General features: G+C 34.9%; 2 protein-coding genes and 1 long non-coding RNA gene across 4 annotated transcripts; all 3 read left to right on the top strand.

The window, feature by feature from the left end:
* Positions 1-107: 107 nt before the first annotated feature.
* Positions 108-3,106, top strand: LOC111413902 (Sterol carrier protein X-related thiolase). The gene is made up of 5 exons (XM_023045038.2): positions 108-456; positions 522-648; positions 1,418-1,611; positions 1,665-2,748; positions 2,805-3,106. Exons 1-5 carry the CDS (start codon positions 418-420, stop codon positions 2,993-2,995), a joined length of 1,635 nt encoding a protein of 544 aa, XP_022900806.2. The 5' UTR covers positions 108-417; the 3' UTR covers positions 2,996-3,106.
* Positions 3,107-3,220: 114 nt separating this feature from the next.
* On the top strand, positions 3,221-22,067 carry LOC139430969 (sterol carrier protein 2-like). 2 transcript variants are annotated; one of them, XM_071198518.1, is made up of 6 exons: positions 3,319-3,424; positions 3,490-3,616; positions 6,698-6,891; positions 6,945-7,800; positions 21,565-21,783; positions 21,841-22,067. In XM_071198518.1, exons 1-6 carry the CDS (start codon positions 3,386-3,388, stop codon positions 22,029-22,031), a joined length of 1,626 nt encoding a protein of 541 aa, XP_071054619.1. In that variant the 5' UTR covers positions 3,319-3,385; the 3' UTR covers positions 22,032-22,067. The 2 variants fall into 2 exon arrangements, with proteins under 2 accessions (XP_071054618.1, XP_071054619.1); XM_071198517.1 differs by lacking the exons at positions 21,565-21,783; positions 21,841-22,067 and adding an exon at positions 8,085-8,368 and having other exon boundaries at positions 3,221-3,424; positions 6,945-8,028.
* Positions 8,448-9,238, top strand: LOC111413903 (uncharacterized). The gene is made up of 3 exons (XR_011641321.1): positions 8,448-8,672; positions 8,723-9,110; positions 9,163-9,238. It is a non-coding gene; the product is annotated as an uncharacterized lncRNA (long non-coding RNA).
* Positions 22,068-22,138: the final 71 nt, after the last annotated feature.

Genomic DNA, 22,138 nt, shown 5'->3' with positions numbered 1-22,138 from the left:
ATCTTATCAAAAAATGTTTTACAATAGCATGACCTTGTTGACTTCTCTGGATAAATTATTCCAGCGGTATCCAGCGGTAGCGAAAAGGTTCTCGAAAAAAATGTGTACGTCACCGACATTTTAATGTGTAGGTGAACTTTGAGGTTAGGTGATTTATAAACAAAGTTTCCCGTGGTTTTAGTATGCAATAAATTAGATTTATAACCAAAAAATAAGGAGTAATTACCCCGACATTTTAATATTCACTGTTTTAATTTGATTTTGTCGTAAGAGGTATCATATCAAAGTCCTCAGAGATACCAGAATTACTTGCAGTTTTTCGCTCCCCGGTTATATATTAAATAATCTGTAAGTTTACGTACTTTACTTTATTTCCAACTTTCGGTGCTGTTGTATCGTACAAACAACATTAACAAAATGGGACGTGTCTTTGTTATTGGGGTTGGAATGACCAAAGTAAGTTGAATTTTTTTTTTCAAGTATGTCCATTAAAATAATTTTCTTACTTCATCTAATTTTAGTTCGAAAAACCTGGAAAAAGAGATGATGATTATCCCGGGTATGCCAAAGAGGCCATCCTCAAAGCTCTCGATGATGCTAAAGTCAAGATGACCGATATTGAACAAGCCACAGCTGGTTATGTCTATGGTATGCTTATTTTTGAAAATATATTATTCAGAAATTTGTATAGTATTATATAATGGTATAGTTTCTGATAATATTAATTAAGATTTCCCACCCTCTTATACCAAAAGAAATAGTCTGGCGCGACTTCCAAGACGTTGGCCGCCATAAGTATTTTTTGGGATACTTGGGGCGGGCGAAGTCTTCGAAGTTGGCTGCCTGTGTATTGTTTGGGATACTTGGGGCGGCCGACGTCTTCGCAGTCGACCGAGATTATTTCTTGTATGAAAAGAAATAATTTCGGCCGACTTCGAAGATGTCGGCCGCGATAAGTATTGTTTGGGATACTTGAGATGGCCAAAGTCTAAGAAGTTGGCTGCCATAAGTATTGTTCGGGATACTTGGGACGGGCGAAGTTTTCGAAGTCGACCGAGATTATTTCTCATATGAAAAGAAATAATCTCGGCCGACTTCGAAGACGTCGGCCGCCATACGTATTGTTCGTATTATATGGAAGAATATTTCTTATACCAAAAAAAAAAATTTCGGCTGACTTCGAAGACGTGGGCCGCGATAAGTATTGTTTGGGATACTTCAGATGGCCGAAGTCTAAGAAATTGGTGGCTTATGTATAGTTTGAGATACTTGGGGCGGCCGACGTCTTCGAAGTCGGCCGAGATTATTTTTTATATTAAAAGAAATAATTTCGGCCGGCGTTAAGTATTGTTCGTGATACTTAGCGAACGTCTTCTTTTCGTCCATTGATTATAATAATTTTTTTTTTGCATTAAAGGTGATTCAACATGTGGCCAACGTGCAATTTACGAAATTGGAATGACTGGAATTCCAATTTACAACGTGAATAACAATTGTTCAACTGGTGCAACGGCATTGCTTTTGGCGAAACAATTCATCGAATTTGGTCAAAATCAATGTGTTTTAGCTGTTGGTTTCGAAAAAATGGAACGTGGAAGTTTAGCTCCTAAAGTATGTTATAGCTTAAATTTTTAATAATTTATATTATAATCATTTCTTAATAGTTTATGGATAGGACCAATCCAATGGACAAACACATGTCTTTAATGATCGATTTGGCCGGAATAAATGAAGCTCCACCAGCGGCCCAAATGTTTGGAAATGCTGGAGTTGAACATATGAAGAAATACGGAACCACATTGGAACATTTCGCTAAAATTGGTTATAAAAATCATAAACATTCCGTAAACAATCCTTACTCTCAATTCCAAGATGAATATACTCTCGAACAAATTATGGCTTCTCCGAAAGTTTTTGGTCCATTGACTAAATTGCAATGTTGCCCAACTAGTGATGGATCGGCTTGTGCTATTTTGGCTTCAGAAGCTTTCGTTAAAAAGCATGGTCTTGAAGCCCAAGCTGTTGAAATTGTAGCCATGGAAATGGCTACCGATTTAGAAACAACACTTACCGATAACAGTTTGATGAAAATTGTTGGTTATGATATGACCAAAACGGCGGCTGAAAAAGCGTACGCAAAATCCGGAATCCGCCCGACGGATGTCCAAGTTGTTGAACTTCACGATTGTTTCTCTGCCAACGAATTAATTACTTACGAAGCGTTAGGATTGTGTCCCCCAGGAAAAGCTGGAGAAATGATCGATCGCGGAGACAACACTTATGGAGGAAAATACGTCGTAAATCCAAGTGGTGGATTAATTTCCAAAGGACATCCATTAGGCGCAACCGGTTTGGCACAATGCGCCGAATTATGTTGGCAATTACGTGGATTAGCCGACAAACGACAAGTCCCAGGTGCTAAACTTGCTTTACAACACAACATTGGTTTAGGAGGAGCTGTCGTCGTTGGCATTTACAGACATGGATTCCCAGAACATTTAAATAGAACCATTGGAACTCGCAGAACCGCAGCCGCCACCACAGATGATGGATTCAAAATTGCTCCATTATTAAGGATCGCACATCAATTACTCCAATTAGATGATATTTTCGATGCCGGAAGTGATAATCTTATTGAGAAATTTAGAGGCAGTTATGGACTTAAAATTAAAAAATCTGATGGACTCGAAGGATATTGGGTTATTAATCTTAAAGGACAAAAAGGACAAATTGAATTTAATTCTACAAGTAAGTTGTATTAATTTTTTCTATTATTTTTTTTAATATTATTTTTTTAATTGTAGCAAAACCCGATGTAACGTTCATTGTTAACGATGATGATATTCTTGAAATTATCCGAGGTGGAATTAACCCGCAAAAAGCTTTCTTCTCTGGAAAGATTAAAGTGCAAGGAAATATGGGTGTTGCAATGAAATTGACTCAACTCCAACCAGTCATCAAAGAAAAACTTGAAGCGATCAAATCGAAATTGTAAAATTTTTTTTTAACATGTTTGTTTTGTTTGTTTTCTTTTTAAGACATATCTGGGTTATTTTTGTAATGTTATTATATAAAAAAAATAAGAATAAAGGTATTTAAAAAATAAGCTTGCATTTTCTTGATAAGTTATCGTATATGTTAAAGTTCAAGAATATATACTTAATTTTATATTCCAATTTAATCAGTGTATTCGGAGTAATTACCCCGACATTTTCATATTCACTGCTTTAATTTGATTTTGTTGTAAGAGGTATCATATCAAAGTCCACAGAGATACCAGAACTACTTGCAGCTTATATAGGTTATATATTAAACAATCTGTAAGTTTACTATACTTTATTTCAAACTTTCGGTGCTGTTGTATCGTACAAACAACATTAGCAAAATGGGACGTGTCTTTGTTATCGGGGTTGGAATGACCAAAGTAAGTTGAATATTCTTTTTCAAGTATGTCCATTAAAATAATTTTCTTATTTCATTTAATTTTAGTTCGAAAAACCTGGAAAAAGAGATGATGATTATCCCGGGTACGCCAAAGAGGCCATCCTCAAAGCTCTCGATGATGCTAAAGTCAAGATGACCGATATTGAACAAGCCACGGCTGGTTATGTTTATGGTATGCTTATTTTTGAAAAATATATTATTCAGAAATTTGTATAGTGTTATATAATAGTATAGTTTCTGATAATATCAATCAAGATTTCCCAACCTCTCTTCTTTTATCAAAAGAAATACTCTGGCGTGACTTAGAAGACATCGCCATAAGTATTGTTTGGGATACTTGAGGTGGCCGAAATTTAAGAAGTTGGCTGCAATAAGTATTGTTCGGGATACTTGAGGCGGCCGTGGTCTTCGAAGTTGGTTGCCTATGTATTGTATGGAATACTTGGGGCGGCCGACTTCGAAGACGTCAGCCTTTGACTTGTTCGTGATATTTGATGCGACCGACGTCTTCGAAGTCGGCCTCCATAAGTATTGCTTGGGATACTTGAGATGGTCGAAGTTTAAGAAGTTGGCTGCCATAAGTATTGTTCGGGATACTTGGGGCGGCCGTGGTCTTCGAAGTTGGTTGCCTATGTATTGTTTGGAATATTTGGGGCGGCCGACGTCTTCGAAGTCGGCCGAGATTGTTTCTTATATCAAAAGAAATAATCTCGATCGAGTTCGAAGACTTTGGCCGTTCTAAGTATTGTTCGTGATACTTGATGCGACCGACGTCTTCGAAGTCGGCCGAGATTATTTAATTTTATATTAAAAGAAACAATTTCGGCCGACTTCGAAGACATCGGTCGCCATAAGTAATGTTTGGGATACTTGAGATGGCCGAAATTTAAGAAGTTGGCTGCCATAAGTATTGTTCGGGATACTTGGGGCGGCCGTGGTCTTCGAAGTTGGCTGCCTATGTATTGTTTGGAATACTTGGGGCGGCCGATGTCTTCGAAGTCGGCCGAAATTATTTCTTTTCATATAAAATTATATGCCCCAAGTATTCCAAACAATACATAGGCAGCCAACTTCGAAGACTACGGCCGCCCCAAGTATCCCGAACAATACTTATGGGAGCCAACTTCTTAAATTTCGGCCATCTCAAGTATTCCAAAAAATATTTATTGCGGCCGACGTCTTCGAAGTCGGCCGAAATTATTTCTTTTCATATAAAATTAAATAATCTCGGCCGACTTCGAAGACGTCGGCCGCAATAAATATTTTTTGGAATACTTGAGATGGCCGAAATTTAAGAAGTTGGCTGCTATAAGTATTGTTCGGGATACTTGGGGCGGCCGTGGTCTTCGAAGTTGATTGCCTATGTATTGTTTGGAATACTTCGGGCGGCCGACGTCTTCGAAGTCGGCCGAGATTGTTTCTTATATCAAAAGGAATAATCTCGATCGAGTTCGAAGACTTTGGCCGTTCTAAGTATTGTTCGTGATACTTGATGCGACCGACGTCTTTGAAGTCGACCCAGATTATTTAATTTTATATGAAAAGAAATAATTTCGGCCGACTTCGAAGACGTCGGCCGCAATAAGTATTGTTTGGGATACTTGAGATGGCCGAAATTTAAGAAGTTGGCTGCCATAAGTATTGTTCGGGATGATTGGGGCGGCCGTGGTCTTCGAAGTTGGCTGCCTATGTATTGTTTGGAATACTTGGGGCGGCCGACGTCTTCGAAGTCGGCCGAGATTGTTTCTTATGTCAAAAGGAATAATCTTGATCGACTTCGAAGACTTTGGCCGTTCTAAGTATTGTTCGTGATACTTGATGCGACCGACGTCTTCGAAGTCGACCGAGATTATTTAATTTTATATGAAAAGAAATAATTTCGGCCGACTTCGAAGACGTCGGCCGCAATAAGTATTGTTTGGGATACTTGAGATGGCCGAAATTTAAGAAGTTGGCTGCCATAAGTATTGTTCGGGATACTTGGGGAGGCCGTAGTCTTCGAAGTTGGCTGCCTATGTATTGTTTGGAATACTTGGGGCGGCCGACGTCTTCGAAGTCGGCCGAGATTATTTAATTTTATATGAAAAGAAATAATTTCGGCCGACTTCGAAGACATCGGTCGCCATAAGTATTGTTTGGGATACTTGAGATGGCCGAAATTTAAGAAGTTGGCTGCCATAAGTATTGTTCGGGATACTTGGGGCGGCCGTGGTCTTCGAAGTTGGCTGCCTATGTATTGTTTGGAATACTTGAGGCGGCCGACGTCTTCGAAGTCGGCCGAGATTATTTAATTTTATATGAAAAAAAATAATTTCGGCCGACTTCGAAGACATCGGTCGCCATAAGTATTGTTTGGGATACTTGAGATGGCCGAAATTTAAGAAGTTGGCTGCCATAAGTATTGTTCGGGATACTTGGGGCGGCCGTGGTCTTCGAAGTTGGCTGGCTATGTATTGTTTGGAATACTTGGGGCGGCCGACGTCTTCGAAGTCGGCCGAGATTGTTTCTTATATCAAAAAGAATAATCTCGATCGACTTCGAAGACTTTGGCCGTTCTAAGTATTGTTCGTGATACTTGATGCGACTGATGTCTTCGAAGTCGACCGAGATGATTTAATTTTATATGAAAAGAAATAATTTCGGCCGACTTCGAAGACGTCGGCTGCAATAAGTATTGTTTGGGATACTTGAGATGGCCGAAATTTAAGAAGTTGGCTGCCATAAGTATTGTTCGGGATACTTGGGGCGGTCGTGGTCTTCGAAGTTGGTTGCCTATGTATTGTTTGGAATACTTAGGGCGGCCGACGTCTTCGAAGTCGGCCGAGATTGTTTCTTATAGCAAAAGGAATAATCCCGATTGACTTCGAAGACTGGCCGTTCTAAGTATTGTTCGTGATACTTGATGCGACCAACGTCTTCGAAGTCGACCGAGATTATTTAATTTTATATGAAAAGAAATAATTTCGGCCGACTTCGAAGACGTCGGCCGCAATAAGTATTGTTTGGCATACTTGAGATGGCCGAAATTTAAGAAGTTGGCTGCCATAAGTATTGTTCGGGATACTTGGGGCGGCCGTAGTCTTCGAAGTTGGCTGCCTATGCATTGTTTGGAATACTTGGGGCGGCCGACGTCTTTGAAGTCGGCCGAGATTGTTTCTTATATCAAAAGGAATAATATCGATCGACTTCGAAGACTTTGGTCATTCTAAGTATTGTTCGTGATACTTGAAGTCGGTTCCTTTTTTTATTAAAGGTGATTCAACATGTGGCCAACGTGCAATCTACGAAGTTGGAATGACTGGAATTCCAATTTACAACGTGAATAACAATTGCGCAACTGGCGCAACGGCATTGCTTTTGGCTAAACAATTCATCGAATTTGGTCAAAATCAATGTGTTTTAGCTGTTGGTTTCGAAAAAATGGAACGTGGAAGTTTAGCTCCTAAAGTATGTTATAGCTTAAATTTTTAATAATTTATATTATAATCATTTTTTAATAGTTTATGGATAGGACCAATCCAATCGACAAACATATGTCTTTAATGATCGATTTGGCCGGAATAAATAAATCTCCACCAGCGGCCCAAATGTTTGGAAATGCTGGAGTTGAACATATGAAGAAATACGGCACCACATTGGAACATTTCGCTAAAATTGGTTATAAAAATCATAAACATTCCGTAAACAATCCTTACTCTCAATTCCAAGATGAATATACTCTCGAACAAATTATGGCTTCTCCGAAAGTTTTTGGTCTGTTGACTAAATTGCAATGTTGCCCAACTAGTGACGGATCGGCTTGTGCTATTTTGGCTTCAGAAGATTTCGTTAAAAAGCATGGTCTTGAAGCTCAAGCTGTTGAAATTGTAGCCATGGAAATGGCTACCGATTTAGAAACAACACTTACCGATAACAGTTTGATGAAAATTGTCGGTTATGATATGACCAAAACGGCGGCTGAAAAAGCGTACGCAAAATCCGGAATCCGCCCGACTGATGTCCAAGTTGTTGAACTTCACGATTGCTTCTCTGTCAACGAATTAATTACTTACGAAGCGTTAGGATTGTGTCCCCCAGGAAAAGCTGGAGAAATGATCGATCGCGGAGACAACACTTATGGAGGAAAATATGTCGTAAATCCAAGTGGTGGATTAATTTCCAAAGGACATCCATTAGGCGCAACCGGTTTGGCACAATGCGCCGAATTATGTTGGCAATTACGTGGATTAGCCGACAAAAGACAAGTCCCAGGTGCTAAACTTGCTTTACAACACAACCTTGGGATCGGCGGAGCTGTCGTCGTTGGCATTTACAGACATGGATTCCCAGAACATTTAAATAGAACCATTTCAACTCGCAGAACCGCAGCCGCCACCACAGATGATGGATTCAAAATTGCTCCATTATTAAGGATCGCACATCAATTACTCCAATTAGATGGTATTTTCGATGCCGGAAGTGATAATCTTATTGACAAATTTAGAGGCAGTTATGGACTTAAAATTAAAAAATCTGATGGACTCGAAGGATATTGGGTTATTAATCTTAAAGGACAAAAAGGACAAATTGAATTTAATTCTACAAGTAAGTTGTATTAATTTTTTGTATTATTTTTTTTAATATTATTTTTTTAATTGTAGCAAAACCCGATGTAACGTTCATTGTTAACGATGATGATATTCTTGAAATTATCCGAGGTGGAATTAATCCGCAAAAAGCTTTCTTCTCTGGAAAGATTAAAGTGCAAGGAAATATGGGTGTTGCAATGAAATTGACTCAACTTCAACCAGTCATCAAAGAAAAACTTGAAGCGATCAAATCGAAATTGTAAAATTTTTTTTAACATGTTTGTCTTTTTAAGACATATCTGGGTTATTTTTGTAATGTTGTTATATAATAAAAATAAAGGTATTTAAAAAAATAAGCTTGCATTTTTTTGATAAGTTATCGTATATGTTAAAGTTCAAGAATAAATACGTAATTTTAAATTCCAATTTAATCAGTGTGTTTAAAAAAAATGTCCGAGACACATTTAAAAGAAGGCGATTTTAAAATATCTCCATACGTAAAGATATTAAACGAAGTCTTGAATGTTTTAAATCCAAATGTGTATAAAGATTTTGAAGGCATTTTCGCGTTTAAATTTCTTCGTCGAGATGGGTCCGAAGGAGTGTTTACCTTGGATTTGGTTTCAAATCCCAAAGGAAACATCAAATTTAATTCTAATGGTAATAAAGAAAATTAATAATATTTTTTTAATTCAAAAATTTGGTTCTAGTTAAACCGGATGTAACTTTTATTGTAAAAGACGATGATTACAAAGAAATTTTAAAGGGGATTTTAAACCCACAAAGAATTTTATTATCAGGAAGAGTGAAGATTGAAGGTGATGTTGGAGTCGCTTTAAGAATGGGGTATTTTCAGCCCGACCTTTGGGAAAAATTAGAGGAATTCGCATCGAAATTGTGACGGGAAATATTATAAATTAAATTTTATCGTTTCGTTTTAATGTTTTCCTGTAATTAAAACGATGTTTATAAAAGCCCTGTTTTAATTAAAATCGTTCAGTTTAAATGTTTATTGGATTTCAAAATAAAATGAAAACATTTTTTGTTATAATTTTTTTATTTTCTTTAATCATCACGATGGAAACTTTAAATCTGTTTGTAAGTGAAACGAAAAAACATCAATTTTATTTAAATTTATTTTTCATTTAAGCGAAAAAAAGTTGTAAAACTGGATAAACTCCAAAATTGCCAAAAATATCCAAACGCCCCAATAAAATTTACGGAAAATCACCTCCAAAAACAAAAGAAAATTTACGTTTTATCAACAAAAATCGTAGTGAAACAAACCATCCCGGCAGACCTAAAAGTAGATTTAACACTCACGAGATGTAACACAAAAGATTCTCCAGATACTTGCGAAAATTATCAAAAAATAACAATAAAGAAAATGTGTGATTTAATTCCAGCAAAAAATAAACCTTGGACACCATTCATGGATATTATGACCCCACAAATGAGTTGTCCGATTAAAAAGGGAATTTATATAGTCAAAAATGCAACTTTTGATGGTGACGCATTTTCCACACTTCCCATCGATGGTTATTATTGGAAGGTTGAAGCTAACGTTAAAGAAGGGGTCCATAAAAGCACAGTTTTGTGTTTAAATTTGGAAGGACAAATTGTACCCGTTTAATACTTGATAAAAACGTTTAAAAAAACAAAACGAAACAATATCACGTCTATTTTTCATAAACAAATACGGAATTAAATGAACACAAAATTTCAATTCAATTGAAATTTGCAATAAGTGTACCGTGTATTTATTTTGATTTAATGGAATAAAAAATATATATGAAGCATCGATTCGAAATTCATTTATTTGTATTACAAATTCAATTTAATTAAAAAAAAAAACATTTTATTTTAATTTTATTTTATCATCTTGGAAAGTTTAAGAAATTTTTATTCGATTTCCTTTCATAACATATAAAAGTTATAACGATACATGCAAGATTTAAAATCCACGTTCGAAGAAGTAGAACTATTTTAGATCGGTTGGGTAGTTTTAAAGTTATTTATAGGAAGTTACGGGAAAACAAATTAACAACACGTTTCAACTCAACTTGTTTATCTTTATTTTGGTATCGTACGTTCCGTAAATTTATTATGAACGAAATAAATCCGCTTGTATCATAATACATAAAATATTACACTTATATATTTAGATGTAATTTTATTTTAAAATGTCAATATTTTGACTTCATTTATTTACATACACTGAGATTAAGAATTAATAAGCAAAACAAGATTACAACATTCATAATATAATTTTGATAAATTCTTAATTTTTCTATAAACTTAATTTGAAATATTTTCTGGAACAAATTAATGAGCTGGCTACCAAGATAAATAGTATGTTATGCGTTAAGGACAATTCCGCTTATATGTATTAATAATACTACGTAGTGTTGGCTAAATGTTTTAAAAAAACTAGATACTACTAGAAGACTAGATATTGCTTATAGAAAACTGGTTATTACTGTCAAAAGACGGAATGATGCTATAAAAGGACTAGATACCGCTTCCAATAGACTTGATATTGTTAATGGAACGTTAGATACAGCTTGCAGAAGATAAAATATTACTTGTAGAGGACTAGATAGTGCTAATGGAGTACTACATACGTTTAATAGAAGACAAGAGATGCTAGATATTACTCCGCAAGGCTCAATATTGCTAGCAGAGTACAAGATACTGTTTACAAAAGACTAGATATTGATAATAGAAAATTAGATACTATTTCCAGAAGACTTAAATAGTCCTGGCAGAAATAAATGGAGTACTACATACTTTTAATAGAAGACAAGAGATGCTAGATATTACTCCGCAAGGCTCAATATTGCTAGCAGAGTACAAGATACTGTTTACAAAAGACTAGATATTGATAATAGAAAATTAGATACTATTTCCAGAAGACTTAGATAGTCCTGGCAGAAATAGTAACTTTAGAGGAGAAACAGAAAATTAAATAAAATTAGTAAATAAAAAGTCGATAAAAAACTCATTCAATTCTACGATTATATTAATTATACCCAACCATGTGGATGGTAACTCTGTTTTCCTTTTAAGTCCTCCATAAGTACTGTTCATGATACTCTCGAAATAATCTCGGCCGACTACATATAACATAAAATATTACACTTATATATTTAGATGTAATTTTATTTTAAAATGTCAATATTTGGACTTAATTTATTTACATACACTGAGATTAAGAATTAATAAGCAAAACAAGATTACAATATTCATAATATAATTTTGATAAGTTCTTAATTTTTCTATAAACTTAATTTGAAATATTTTCTGGAACAAATTAATGAGCTGGCTACCAAGATAAATAGTATGTTATACGTTTAATTCCGCTTATTTGTATTAATAATACTACGTGTGCTGGCTAAATGTTTTCAAGAAACTAGATACTATTAGAAGACTAGATATTGCTTATAGAAAACTAGTTATTACTGTCAAAAGACTAGTTATTTACTGTTAACTGAAGACTAAATGATGCTATAAAGGACCAGATACCGCTTCCAATAAACATGATATTGTTAATGGAACGTTAGATACAGCTTGCAGAAGATAAAATATTACTTGTACAGAACTAGATAGTGCTAATGGAGTACTACATACTTTTAATAGAAGACAAGAGATGCTAGATATTACTCCGCAAGGCTCAATATTGCTAGCAGAGTACAAGATACTGTTTACAAAAGACTAGATATTGATAATAGAAAATTAGATACTATTTCCAGAAGACTTAGATAGTCCTGGCAGAAATAGTAACTTTAGAGGAGAAACAGAAAATTAAATAAAATTACTAAATAAAAAGTCGATAAAAAAACTCATTCAATTCTACGATTATATTAATTATACCCAACCATGTGGATGGTAACTCTGTTTTCCTTTTAAGTCCTCCATAAGTACTGTTCATGATACTCTCGAAATAATCTCGGCCGACTACATATAACATAAAATATTACACTTATATATTTAGATGTAATTTTATTTTAAAATGTCAATATTTGGACTTAATTTATTTACATACACTGAGATTAAGAATTAATAAGCAAAACAAGATTACAACATTCATAATATAATTTTGATAAATTCTTAATTTTTCTATAAACTTAATTTGAAATATTTTCTGGAACAAATTAATGAGCTGGCTACCAAGATAAATAGTATGTTATGCGTTAAGGACAATTCCGCTTATATGTATTAATAATACTACGTAGTGTTGGCTAAATGTTTAATAAAAACTAGATACTACTAGAAAACTAGATATTGCTTATACAAAACTAGTTATTACTGTCAAAAGACGGAATGATGCTATAAAAGGACTAGATACCGCTTCCAATAGACTTGATATTGTTAATGGAACGTTAGATACAGCTTGCAGAAGATAAAATATTACTTGTAGAGAACTAGATAGTACTAATGGAGTACTACATACTTTTAATAGAAGACAAGAGATGCTAGATATTACTCCGCAAGGCTCAATATTGCTAGCAGAGTTCAAGATACTGTTTCCAAAAGACTAGATATTGATAATAGAAAATTAGATACTATTTCCAGAAGACTTAGATAGTTCTGGCAGAAATAGTAACTTTAGAGGAGAAACAAAAAATTAAATAAAATTAGTATATAAAAAGTCGATAAAACAACTCATTCCATTCTACGATTATATTAATTATACCCGATCATGTCGATGGTAAATCTGTTTTCCTTTTAAGTCCTCCATAAGTACTGTTCGTGATACTCTCGAAATAATCTCGGCCGACTACATAATACATAAAATATTACACTTATATATTTAGATGTAGTTTTATTTTAAAATGTCAATATTTTGAATTCATTTATTTACATACACTGAGATTAAGGATTATTAAGCAAAACAAGATTACAACATTCATAATATAATTTTGATAAATTCTTAATTTTTCTATAAACTTAATTTGAAATATTTTCTGGAACAAATTAATGAGCTGGCTACCAAGATAAATAGTATGTTATGCGTTAAGGACAATTCCGCTTATATGTATTAATAATACTACGTAGTGCTGGGTAAATGTTTTCAAAAAACTAGATACTATTAAAAGACTAGATATTGCTTATAGAAAACTAGTTATTACTGTCAAAAGACCAGTTATTCACTGTTAACTGAAGACTAAATGATGCTATAAAGGACCAGATATCGCTTCCAATAAACTTGATATTGTTAATGGAACGTTAGATACAGCTTGCAGAAGATAAAATATTACGTGTAGAGGACTAGATAGTGCTAATAGAGTACTACATGCTTTTAATAGAAGACAAGAGATGCTAGATATTACTCCGCAAGGCTCAATATTGCTAGCAGAGTACAAGATACTGTTTCCAAAAGACTAGATATTAATAATAGAAAATTAGATACTATTTCCAGAAGACTTAGATAGTACTGGCAGAAATAGTAACTTTAGAGGAGAAACAGAAAATTAAATAAAATCAGTAAATAAAAAGTCGATAAAAAAACTCATTCTATTCTACGATTTTATTAATTATAGCCAATCATGTGGATGGTAAATCTGTTTTCCTTTTAAGTAGTCCATAATTACTGTTCGTGATACTCTCGAAATAATCTCGGCCGACTACATAATACATAAAATATTACACTTATATATTTAGATGTAATTTTATTTTAAAATGTCAATGATTTGGCTTCATTTATTTACATACACTGAGATTAAGAATTAATAAGCAAAACAAGATTACAACATTCATAATATAATTTTGATAAATTCTTAATTTTTCTATATACTTAATTTGAAATATTTTCTGGAACAAATTAATTAGCTGGCTACCAAGATAAATAGTATGTTATGCGTTAAGGACAATTCCGCTTATATGTATTAATAATGCTACGTAGTGCTGGCTAAATGTTTTCAAAAAACTAGATACTATTAGAAGACTAGATATTGCTTATAGAAAACTAGTTATTACTGTCAAAAGACTAGTTATTTACTGTTAACTGAAGACTAAATGATGCTATAAAGGAGTAGATACCGCTTCAAAAAAACGTGATATTGTTAATGGAACGTTAGATACAGCTTGCAGAAGATAAAATATTACTTGTACAGGACTAGATAGTGCTAATGGAGTACTACATACTTTTAATAGAAGACAAGAGATGCTAGATATTACTCCGCAAGGCTCAATATTGCTAGCAGAGTACAAGATACTGTTTCCAAAAGACGAGATATTGATAATAGAAAATTAGATACTATTTCCAGAAGACTTAGATAGTACTGGCAGAAATAGAAACTTTAGAGGAGAAACAAAAAATTAAATAAAATTACTAAATAAAAAGTCGATAAAAAAACTCATTCTATTCTACGATTTTATTAATAAGGTTTATTGTTTACAATAACCTGTTTACAATTTTTACATCATTGTACATCATTATCCACACAAAACCCGTATTCTTCCGCGCCACCACCATCCCTTTGTCTCCTCACCTCCACAACCCTTCTCATCCATCGCTTCCCCTCTCCCCGCTCTCCCAAGATCTGCCCGCGGTCCATCTCCTCCTCCCTCAACTCACTGCACCCATTCAACATATGTTCCAACGTTTCCCATTCCAGCCTGCACAGCCTCTCCTCATCGGCCATCCAGTATCTGTTAGCTCTCTCCTCGTTTCCACAACGGAACATAGCCACCACCTTCTTCCCTTCCTCATCTCCTTTCATTGGCAAGTATCTAGGCAGCCCCTCCGTAATTATGTCCCTATACCTTCCCTCTTCTCTCTCTGCACATCTCGGTCCCTATCTCTCAACTCCCTCCACATCTCCCTACCCACCTAGTTGTCTCTGTCTCCTTTCCCATATACGACCTTTCCCTCTCTAATTTCCCTCCAATACTCCCCCAAGATCCCGTAGTTTGGCCTCCCTTCTATTTTTTCTTCATATCTCACTGCCCTCCTGCCCACCTCTACTCTGACCTTATCCACCTTTACCTCTTCCCTCAATATATACCTCGGTGTTTCTCTCGCCACCTCAAGCACCCATCTCCAATATCTAGTTTGCACGTCCCCCCGCATTTCCTGCTTCCTCCATCCCCATATCTCTGCCCCATACATCATCACACTGCTAACCAGACCTTCAAACATAATCTTCCTCTCGCCTTTTTTGCCATAGCTTTCACATGCGACCCCTCCCTGTTATCCTCCCTAAACACATACCCCAGGTAAGTATACTCCCTAACCTCCTCGATCTCCTTTCCCTCCCATCTCCAGTTTTCTGTTCTTTTTCTCCCACCCTTACAAAACTTCATCATATTTGTCTTCCCCACATTCACTTCCAAACCCTTCCTCCTAAAATATCTTTCTAAGGTCTTTATCATATCCTTCATCTCCACCGCTTCTCTCGCCATGATCACGATGTTATCCGCTCCCATCTGCTCCTTCCCCAATCTATCTTCCAAGTCCGCCGTATACAATGAAAACAGACTTGGGCTCAGCGGACATCCCTGCCTCAGTCTCTTCGTCGTCCAGAACACGTCGCTCAGCTTATCCCCCACTTTTATCCTAGCCCTAGTCTCCTTTATATTTCCTTGACTCTCGCTATTAGGTGTTCCGTGATCCCCCTCCTCCCCATCTCCTCCCACAACTTCCCTCTGTCCACCTTATCAAAAGCCGCCTTCAGATCTATAAACAGGGCGTACAATTTCCCTCCCTTCTTATCCAGCTCTCTATCTGCCGGATGCTTCTACGCATACACGATCTCGGCCGACTTCGAAGATGTCGGCCGCTCTAAATATTGTTCGTGATACTTGGGAGATTATTTTTTATATCACTTTTGATAGTGTTATTCATGATCCTTGATACAGCCGACGTCTTCGAAGTTGACTGCCATAAGTATTGTTCCTGATACTTGGGGAAGTTTCGAAGTTGGCCGAAATTATTTCTTATATCAAAAAAAATTGTAACATCATAGGCTTGATCAGCTACTTTCTTGTGTTGATCATGCTAAGCAACTAGGTCAACCTCAATATCATCGTCCTCGGAAAGTTGCATTTTCATTACAAAGTTATCACGTGTGAAAGAAGTGCCTACATGTGGCTTTTTGAAAAACAAATTCAACTTAGTTGCAGCCCCGCCAAAATATTCTAGCCCACCATGAATAGATACAATAAATTTATAGGTTTACATCCGGAATTTCTGATTACTCGGATTCAAGGTACATATTCAATGAGTATCATCCGGGTTTTGCAAATGACTCCAAACTCTAATATTCGTTGAATATTGTTTAACAGCTTATTCATTTTTCGCAAACGGCATTGGCTTTACCAGGTAAAATTGTAGTTCTGTTGTCTAATTAAGCCTTGCGGCTGAGGCTCAGTGATTAAAATTGTATCAACTAGAAACTGATCATGTTGTCGTTGCGGCTAAATTTAATTAAGTCATGGTCCCAACATCCCATATGAAATATAACCGACCAAGGTAGTTTTGCCATGCTATAGTTACGGATATTTCTGGCTAGTGGAGGTGTCTCAGAAGCTTCGTCGTTTTCTGAACTAGGTGAAGACTTAATATTTTCTGCAAAAGACTGTAAATAGCTGGCAGAACATTAGATACTGGTAATAGAGGACTAGATACTGCTGGCAGAAGAATAACTTATTGAATAAATAAGATATGTCGACGTTATCTTTTAGATTTGGGACTTAATTTTACTGCAGAAATTGAAAAAAAGATCTAAACCTAACCCACTCTAGAAATAACAAAATTCAATATAATATTTATTGACAACCACTTCTTCTTCTTTTAGCACTACAATCTTCTGTGAACTTAGGCTTGCAATACGATGACCAGTTTTAACTTTATGTAATAACATCAATCACTGAGCCTCGGCCGCGAGCGACCTCGGCTTAACTACTCAAAAGATCTAGAACTTAGTAGATTAGTACAGGCCATATGGTGTTTTCTTATTGCCACTTTTACAAAATTAGAGCGAATATAATGAAAGCAACAGCTTCCCCCTCCACATATTGACGCTGAGTTTAATTTATAAGAATTAAGGTTAACAACTTTTGTTGGGCAATTTTTCATGCTGTAGATGATAAGCTTGGTGTAAACCACATTTCAACGATTGTAAATTGTCGAACAAGAGTGGCATAGAAAAGGAACTTAAAATATTAGAAAAAGACTTGAGAGAGAAGAGGAAAGTTTAAATAAACTAACAATACCAGAAATATAGTGAACAGATATGGAAAAGGCAAATAAGAGATTGTTGGTAGAAGAAAGAGACTGCGCAGAAACGAAGGCGAATAGCAAAGAACTGGTTATAGTAGGAAATGAAGAAAGAGACACGACAAAGGAAGGAACTAAACAGAGGAAATTCAGATTGTGATGAATTTTACATTAGAAGGAAGAGATTGAACAATCAATAATAGACGAATGAAGTTGAATAAAGGTTGGAGTGGTAATAAAAGAGGGAGATTGTGGAGAATGGATAGAGACTAGAGAGTGCAAAATTATAGCAAAAAGTGACTGGAACAGACACTGAAAGTAATGAAATGTTGGAAAGAGAAACAGAGACTGACTAGGGAAGACAAAAACTAGAAATAAACTGTAAAGGCAATAATGGATCAGCCAGAGAAGGTAGAACTCTGGTAAGAGATGAAAAGACCTACCAGAGACTGAAGAAAGACTAGAAAGGGTCTGGTTACAGAAGAAAAATATTGAGCAGAGGTTGGTAAGACAAAAAGAAGACCGATAACTGAAGAAATTAATATCTTAAATGATTTTGCATTGAAGATATTAATTCCAATCAATAATAGAGGAATGAAGTTGAATAGAGGTTGGAATGGTAATAAAAACAGGAGACTGCGGAGAATGGATAGAGACTAGAATGTGCAAAATTATAGCAAAAAGAGACTGGAACAGACAATGAAAGTAATGAAATGTTGGAAAGAGAAAGAGAGACTGACTAGGGAAGACGAAAACTGGAAATAAACTGTAAAGGCAATAATGGATCAGCCAGAGAAGGCAGAACTCTAGTAAGAGAAGAAAAGACCACCAGAGACTGAAGAAAGACTAGAAAGGGTCTGGTTACAGAAGAGAAATATTGAGCAGAGTTTGGTAAGACAAAAAGAAGACCGATAACAGAAGGAATTAATATCTTAAATGATTTTGCATTGAAGATATTAATTCCAATCAATAATAGAGGAATGAAGTTGAATAAAGGTTGGAGTGGTAATAAAAGAAGGAGACTGCGGAGAATGGATAGAGACTAGAGAGTGCAAAATTATAGCAAAAAGAGACTGGAACAGACACTGAAAGTAATGAAATGTTGGAAAGAGAAAGAGAGACTGACTAGGGAAGACGAAAACTGGAAATAAATTGTAAAGGTAATAAGGGATCAGCCAGAGAAGGTAGAACTTTAGTAAGAGAAGAAAAGACCACCAGAGACTGAAGAAAAACTAGAAAGGGTCTGGTTACAGAAGAAAAATATTGAGCAGAGTTTGGTAAAACAAGAAGAATAACGATAACTGAAGGAATTAATATCTTCAATGCAAAATCATTTAAGATAAATTGTCTTAGTTATATATTTATATTAGTCATCCAGCAGTTCCGGCAGTACTTCTTCTAGGAATTGTCGATGTGTGCCTAAAATTGTAAATGTGGGCCTATCAAATGATCATCGACGATGGCAGCCCATCGTGTTGCCATCATCAGCAACATTTACGGAAAATTGTTGCTGATGATGGCCTTCTGCAATTTCATGATTTTCTTCTGCCCATATGTGGTTATTGTGAAAATTGAAAATACCATCCCAACTTCGGCTTCAAACTCAGGATTTTGAGCTATTTTGTCTTGCATCCATGTACAAAAAGGTACTCTTCTTTACGGATGTACGGATGTTTTTCTTGATACAACCTTGCTTCTGCCGAATTACCGCACGCCATTCCGTAAAGGTAATGCATTTCGCACATTCCAGCATTTGTGTAATTTATTTTTAATGTTGTAATACAAGTTTACTTTTTGCAGGTATAAACTAATTGTTATTTTGACCGGAGGTAGCTTTTGTTATATTTTTTACACAAACGCTGAAATGTGCGAAATGCGTTACCTTTACGGTTTGGAGAATTTTGAAAAGTCAACTTTAGAGCTCATGACCTACAGTACCTTTTTTGTGTAGAAATCATTGATGGTTCAAATGGGCGTCTCAAAACCGTACTTTTTCCAGTGGCGTAGAAGTTGGGGAGAAAAACAACCATTAACCTTTCAAAATCTTCACCAATTATGACTTTAAAAAGAGTTCCGGAGATATTCACAAAAAACGTTTATTTTATTTAAAATTTAACACCCTTTTAGAGGGTAAGTTGATAGAAACTTTTTTTCAAATTTTTGGACAAGCTATCACATCCTGAAATCCTGCGTATATATTATGAAACACCCTGTATATAAAACCGTAAATAAAAGATTTAGCCTGATGATGACAAATTAGTCGAAACAGATTTTTTAACGAATTTAATTAAATATTAATTTCTATTTAAAAATACGTAAAATTTATATTTAAATTTAAAGAGATAAGAAAAATATCGGAGTAATGTTATTAAGATTAAGGAAAAAAATTTAATCTGTTAGTTATCGACGTAACACTTATAGTATAAGTGTATCTTTTTATATAAATAACTCAAGTTGCGTTGATAAAATCATGTGGATACTACGTTTACATGACTAAGCAAGTTTCTCTTTGTTGATTTCAATAAATTGTAAACAATTTTACTCAAAAATTAAAAAAAGAAATTCAATTTTTTTTAGAAAAACGTAGTAATTTCTAAATATAGTCTGAAAGAAATCACGAAGTCTCAAAACTCTCAAATGTGTGTTATTGGGACGATCTTGCTGTGATTCAACGACCTCCGCCAAATTATTTCGCGATGATCCTACTTTTCCAATTCAACTCGACGTTTTTAAATTAACAATTAAAAAACTGGGTGTAATTAACTTCTATCGTTAATTTTATTTAAACCTTGACCGACCAATTTACCGGTTTAAAACGGAACTGAAAATGCGTCGGATGAGGAAGGTGGATTGCAGTTTTCGTAACGACTCGTTCGAGTGAACAACACATCCTGTATAAAAGAAAGAAAATGTGAGTAAGAAAAAAACTTTCTTTTTTTAGATGCAGTAGTCATTGAGGTATTCGAAGAATTTACGAATATACTTTGACTCAACTCGAAGGAGTCAACCAGCACGTGTGCTTTAAGCAGATGCACGAGAATAAGAACCTGTTCGGTGAAAGCGATCCTTGAACTCAACGTTTATGGTTCATTTGAACTGCTTGAGTATAAAAATGAAATAATTTTCATTAACGTTTGAAATAGTTGAAATGTGATTCAAGTGATAAGTTTCGGAATCCTGTAATTCAATTGTAAAGTTTAATTAACTGGCTGGCAAATTTGATGCATACTTCAATTAATTTAACGAATATCCGCGGCGCGTTGCATGCAAATTTCGAATTAAAATCCGGGTCCGTGGACCCTAAAACGGAACATCCCCGCAAATATTAAACAATTACATATGCAATAGAAATAGTTTTCACGTTTGAACGCGCTTTCCACTATTTCTCAATTCGCTTTGAACGTGACGAGAAGCGCAACTGCTCATTTTCGGTAATGATAATCTGGATTTGCTTTCACCTACTCTCTTTCACCGAAATACACAATACCTAGAAGACTTTACTAGTGGATCTCACCCAATTTCGATAAACAAAGTCCTAAATTGCCAAGTCACTCTCATTAAAAATTTACGCTTTCTGATTTACCATTAAAAAATATTTGATTTTTTTTAGAATGTCGAAATACGTTTCTACCGATGATGGGTTTAAACTATCTCCTTATCTAAGGATTCTCAATGAAGCCCTTAAAATAGACGAAACCAATCATGTTGAAAAATTTCGAGGCATCTATGGTCTTAAAGTTAAAAGGAGCGATGGCGTTGAAGGGTTTTGGGTTATTAATCTTAAAGAGGGAAAAGGGCAAGTTGAGTTTAATTCGAGCAGTAAATTTCTTTTTCATATTTTGACATGATTTAATTTATATTTTCCATAGCTAAACCTGATGTAACTTTTATAATAAACGATGAGGATGTCATAAAATTATTAACAGGTGAAATTCCCTCACAAAAAGCTTTTTTCATGGGGTTAGTTAAAATCCAAGGCAACGTGGGACTCGCTATGAAATTAACCCAAATTCAGTCGGTCATAAAATCCGAATTAGATAAGTTTAGATCAAAATTATAATTGTTACTTTTCTTAATAAAAGAATTTTTTTAAATCCACTTTCTATTTGTACACCGGAAACTCTTCCTTTACACAATAAATCTCAATAAAGCAAAATAAACTTTCCAACAACAAAACATGATAAGATTGCCCTCCTTGAGATAACTCGACTAATATAAATTCGGCTTCTACGAGGATGTTTTATTCACTCAAACAACCTTCAAAAGGGTCGTAATTAAAAATTAATTTAATTCAAAAATTAATTTTAAAATTAAAAAAAATGGTTCAAGTATCACCTCGTTTCGTTGCAATGGCAACCACAGATGAAGGATTCAAAGTGGCACCTTATTTAAGAATTTTAAATGAAGCTTTTCAATTGGACGACGATAACTTGGTTGAAAAATTCCGAGGACTCTTTGGATTTAAAGTAAAGAGGGCGGATGGGACCGAAGGATTTTGGTTAATTAATACGAAAGAAGGAAAAGGAAAGGTGGAATTTAATTCAAATAGTAAGAAATTACATTTTCGTATTTATATTAATTTTAATTATTAATTTTGATTTCTAGCAAAACCCGATGTAACTTTTATGATAAACGATGATGACGTTTCCCAATTAGTTCGAGGAGATCTCAACCCACAAAAAGCTTTCTTCGCCGGTAAAATTAAAGTGCAAGGAAATATGGGTGTCGCCATGAAATTAACTCAACTTCAAAGCGTTGTAAAGTCTGAATTAGAAAAGATTAGGTCAAAATTGTAAAAAATAAATCAATAAAATATCAATTTTTTATTTTAATTTAATGCAAGTCATTTATCTAAAACTCAAGTACACTTTTCGATTTAAAATTTAGTCAATATTTATGCAAT

The sequence above is a fragment of the Onthophagus taurus genome, chromosome 8 (genome assembly GCF_036711975.1).
Source record: "Onthophagus taurus isolate NC chromosome 8, IU_Otau_3.0, whole genome shotgun sequence".
In the NCBI taxonomy this organism is placed as follows: Eukaryota; Metazoa; Arthropoda; class Insecta; order Coleoptera; family Scarabaeidae; genus Onthophagus; species Onthophagus taurus.
This window is presented reverse-complemented; position numbering and strand designations above follow the sequence as displayed.

Bases quoted from the DNA above. Each gene is read 5' to 3' on its own strand.
- LOC111413902 (XM_023045038.2), top strand. From the start codon at position 418: ATGGGACGTGTCTTTGTTATTGGGGTTGGAATGACCAAA. The intron at 1,612-1,664 runs GTATGTTATAGC...ATTTCTTAATAG, and splicing joins GTGGAAGTTTAGCTCCTAAA to TTTATGGATAGGACCAATCC. The intron at 2,749-2,804 runs GTAAGTTGTATT...TTTTAATTGTAG, and splicing joins AATTGAATTTAATTCTACAA to CAAAACCCGATGTAACGTTC.
- LOC139430969 (XM_071198517.1), top strand. From the start codon at position 3,386: ATGGGACGTGTCTTTGTTATCGGGGTTGGAATGACCAAA. The intron at 3,617-6,697 runs GTATGCTTATTT...TTTTTATTAAAG, and splicing joins CACGGCTGGTTATGTTTATG to GTGATTCAACATGTGGCCAA. The intron at 6,892-6,944 runs GTATGTTATAGC...ATTTTTTAATAG, and splicing joins GTGGAAGTTTAGCTCCTAAA to TTTATGGATAGGACCAATCC.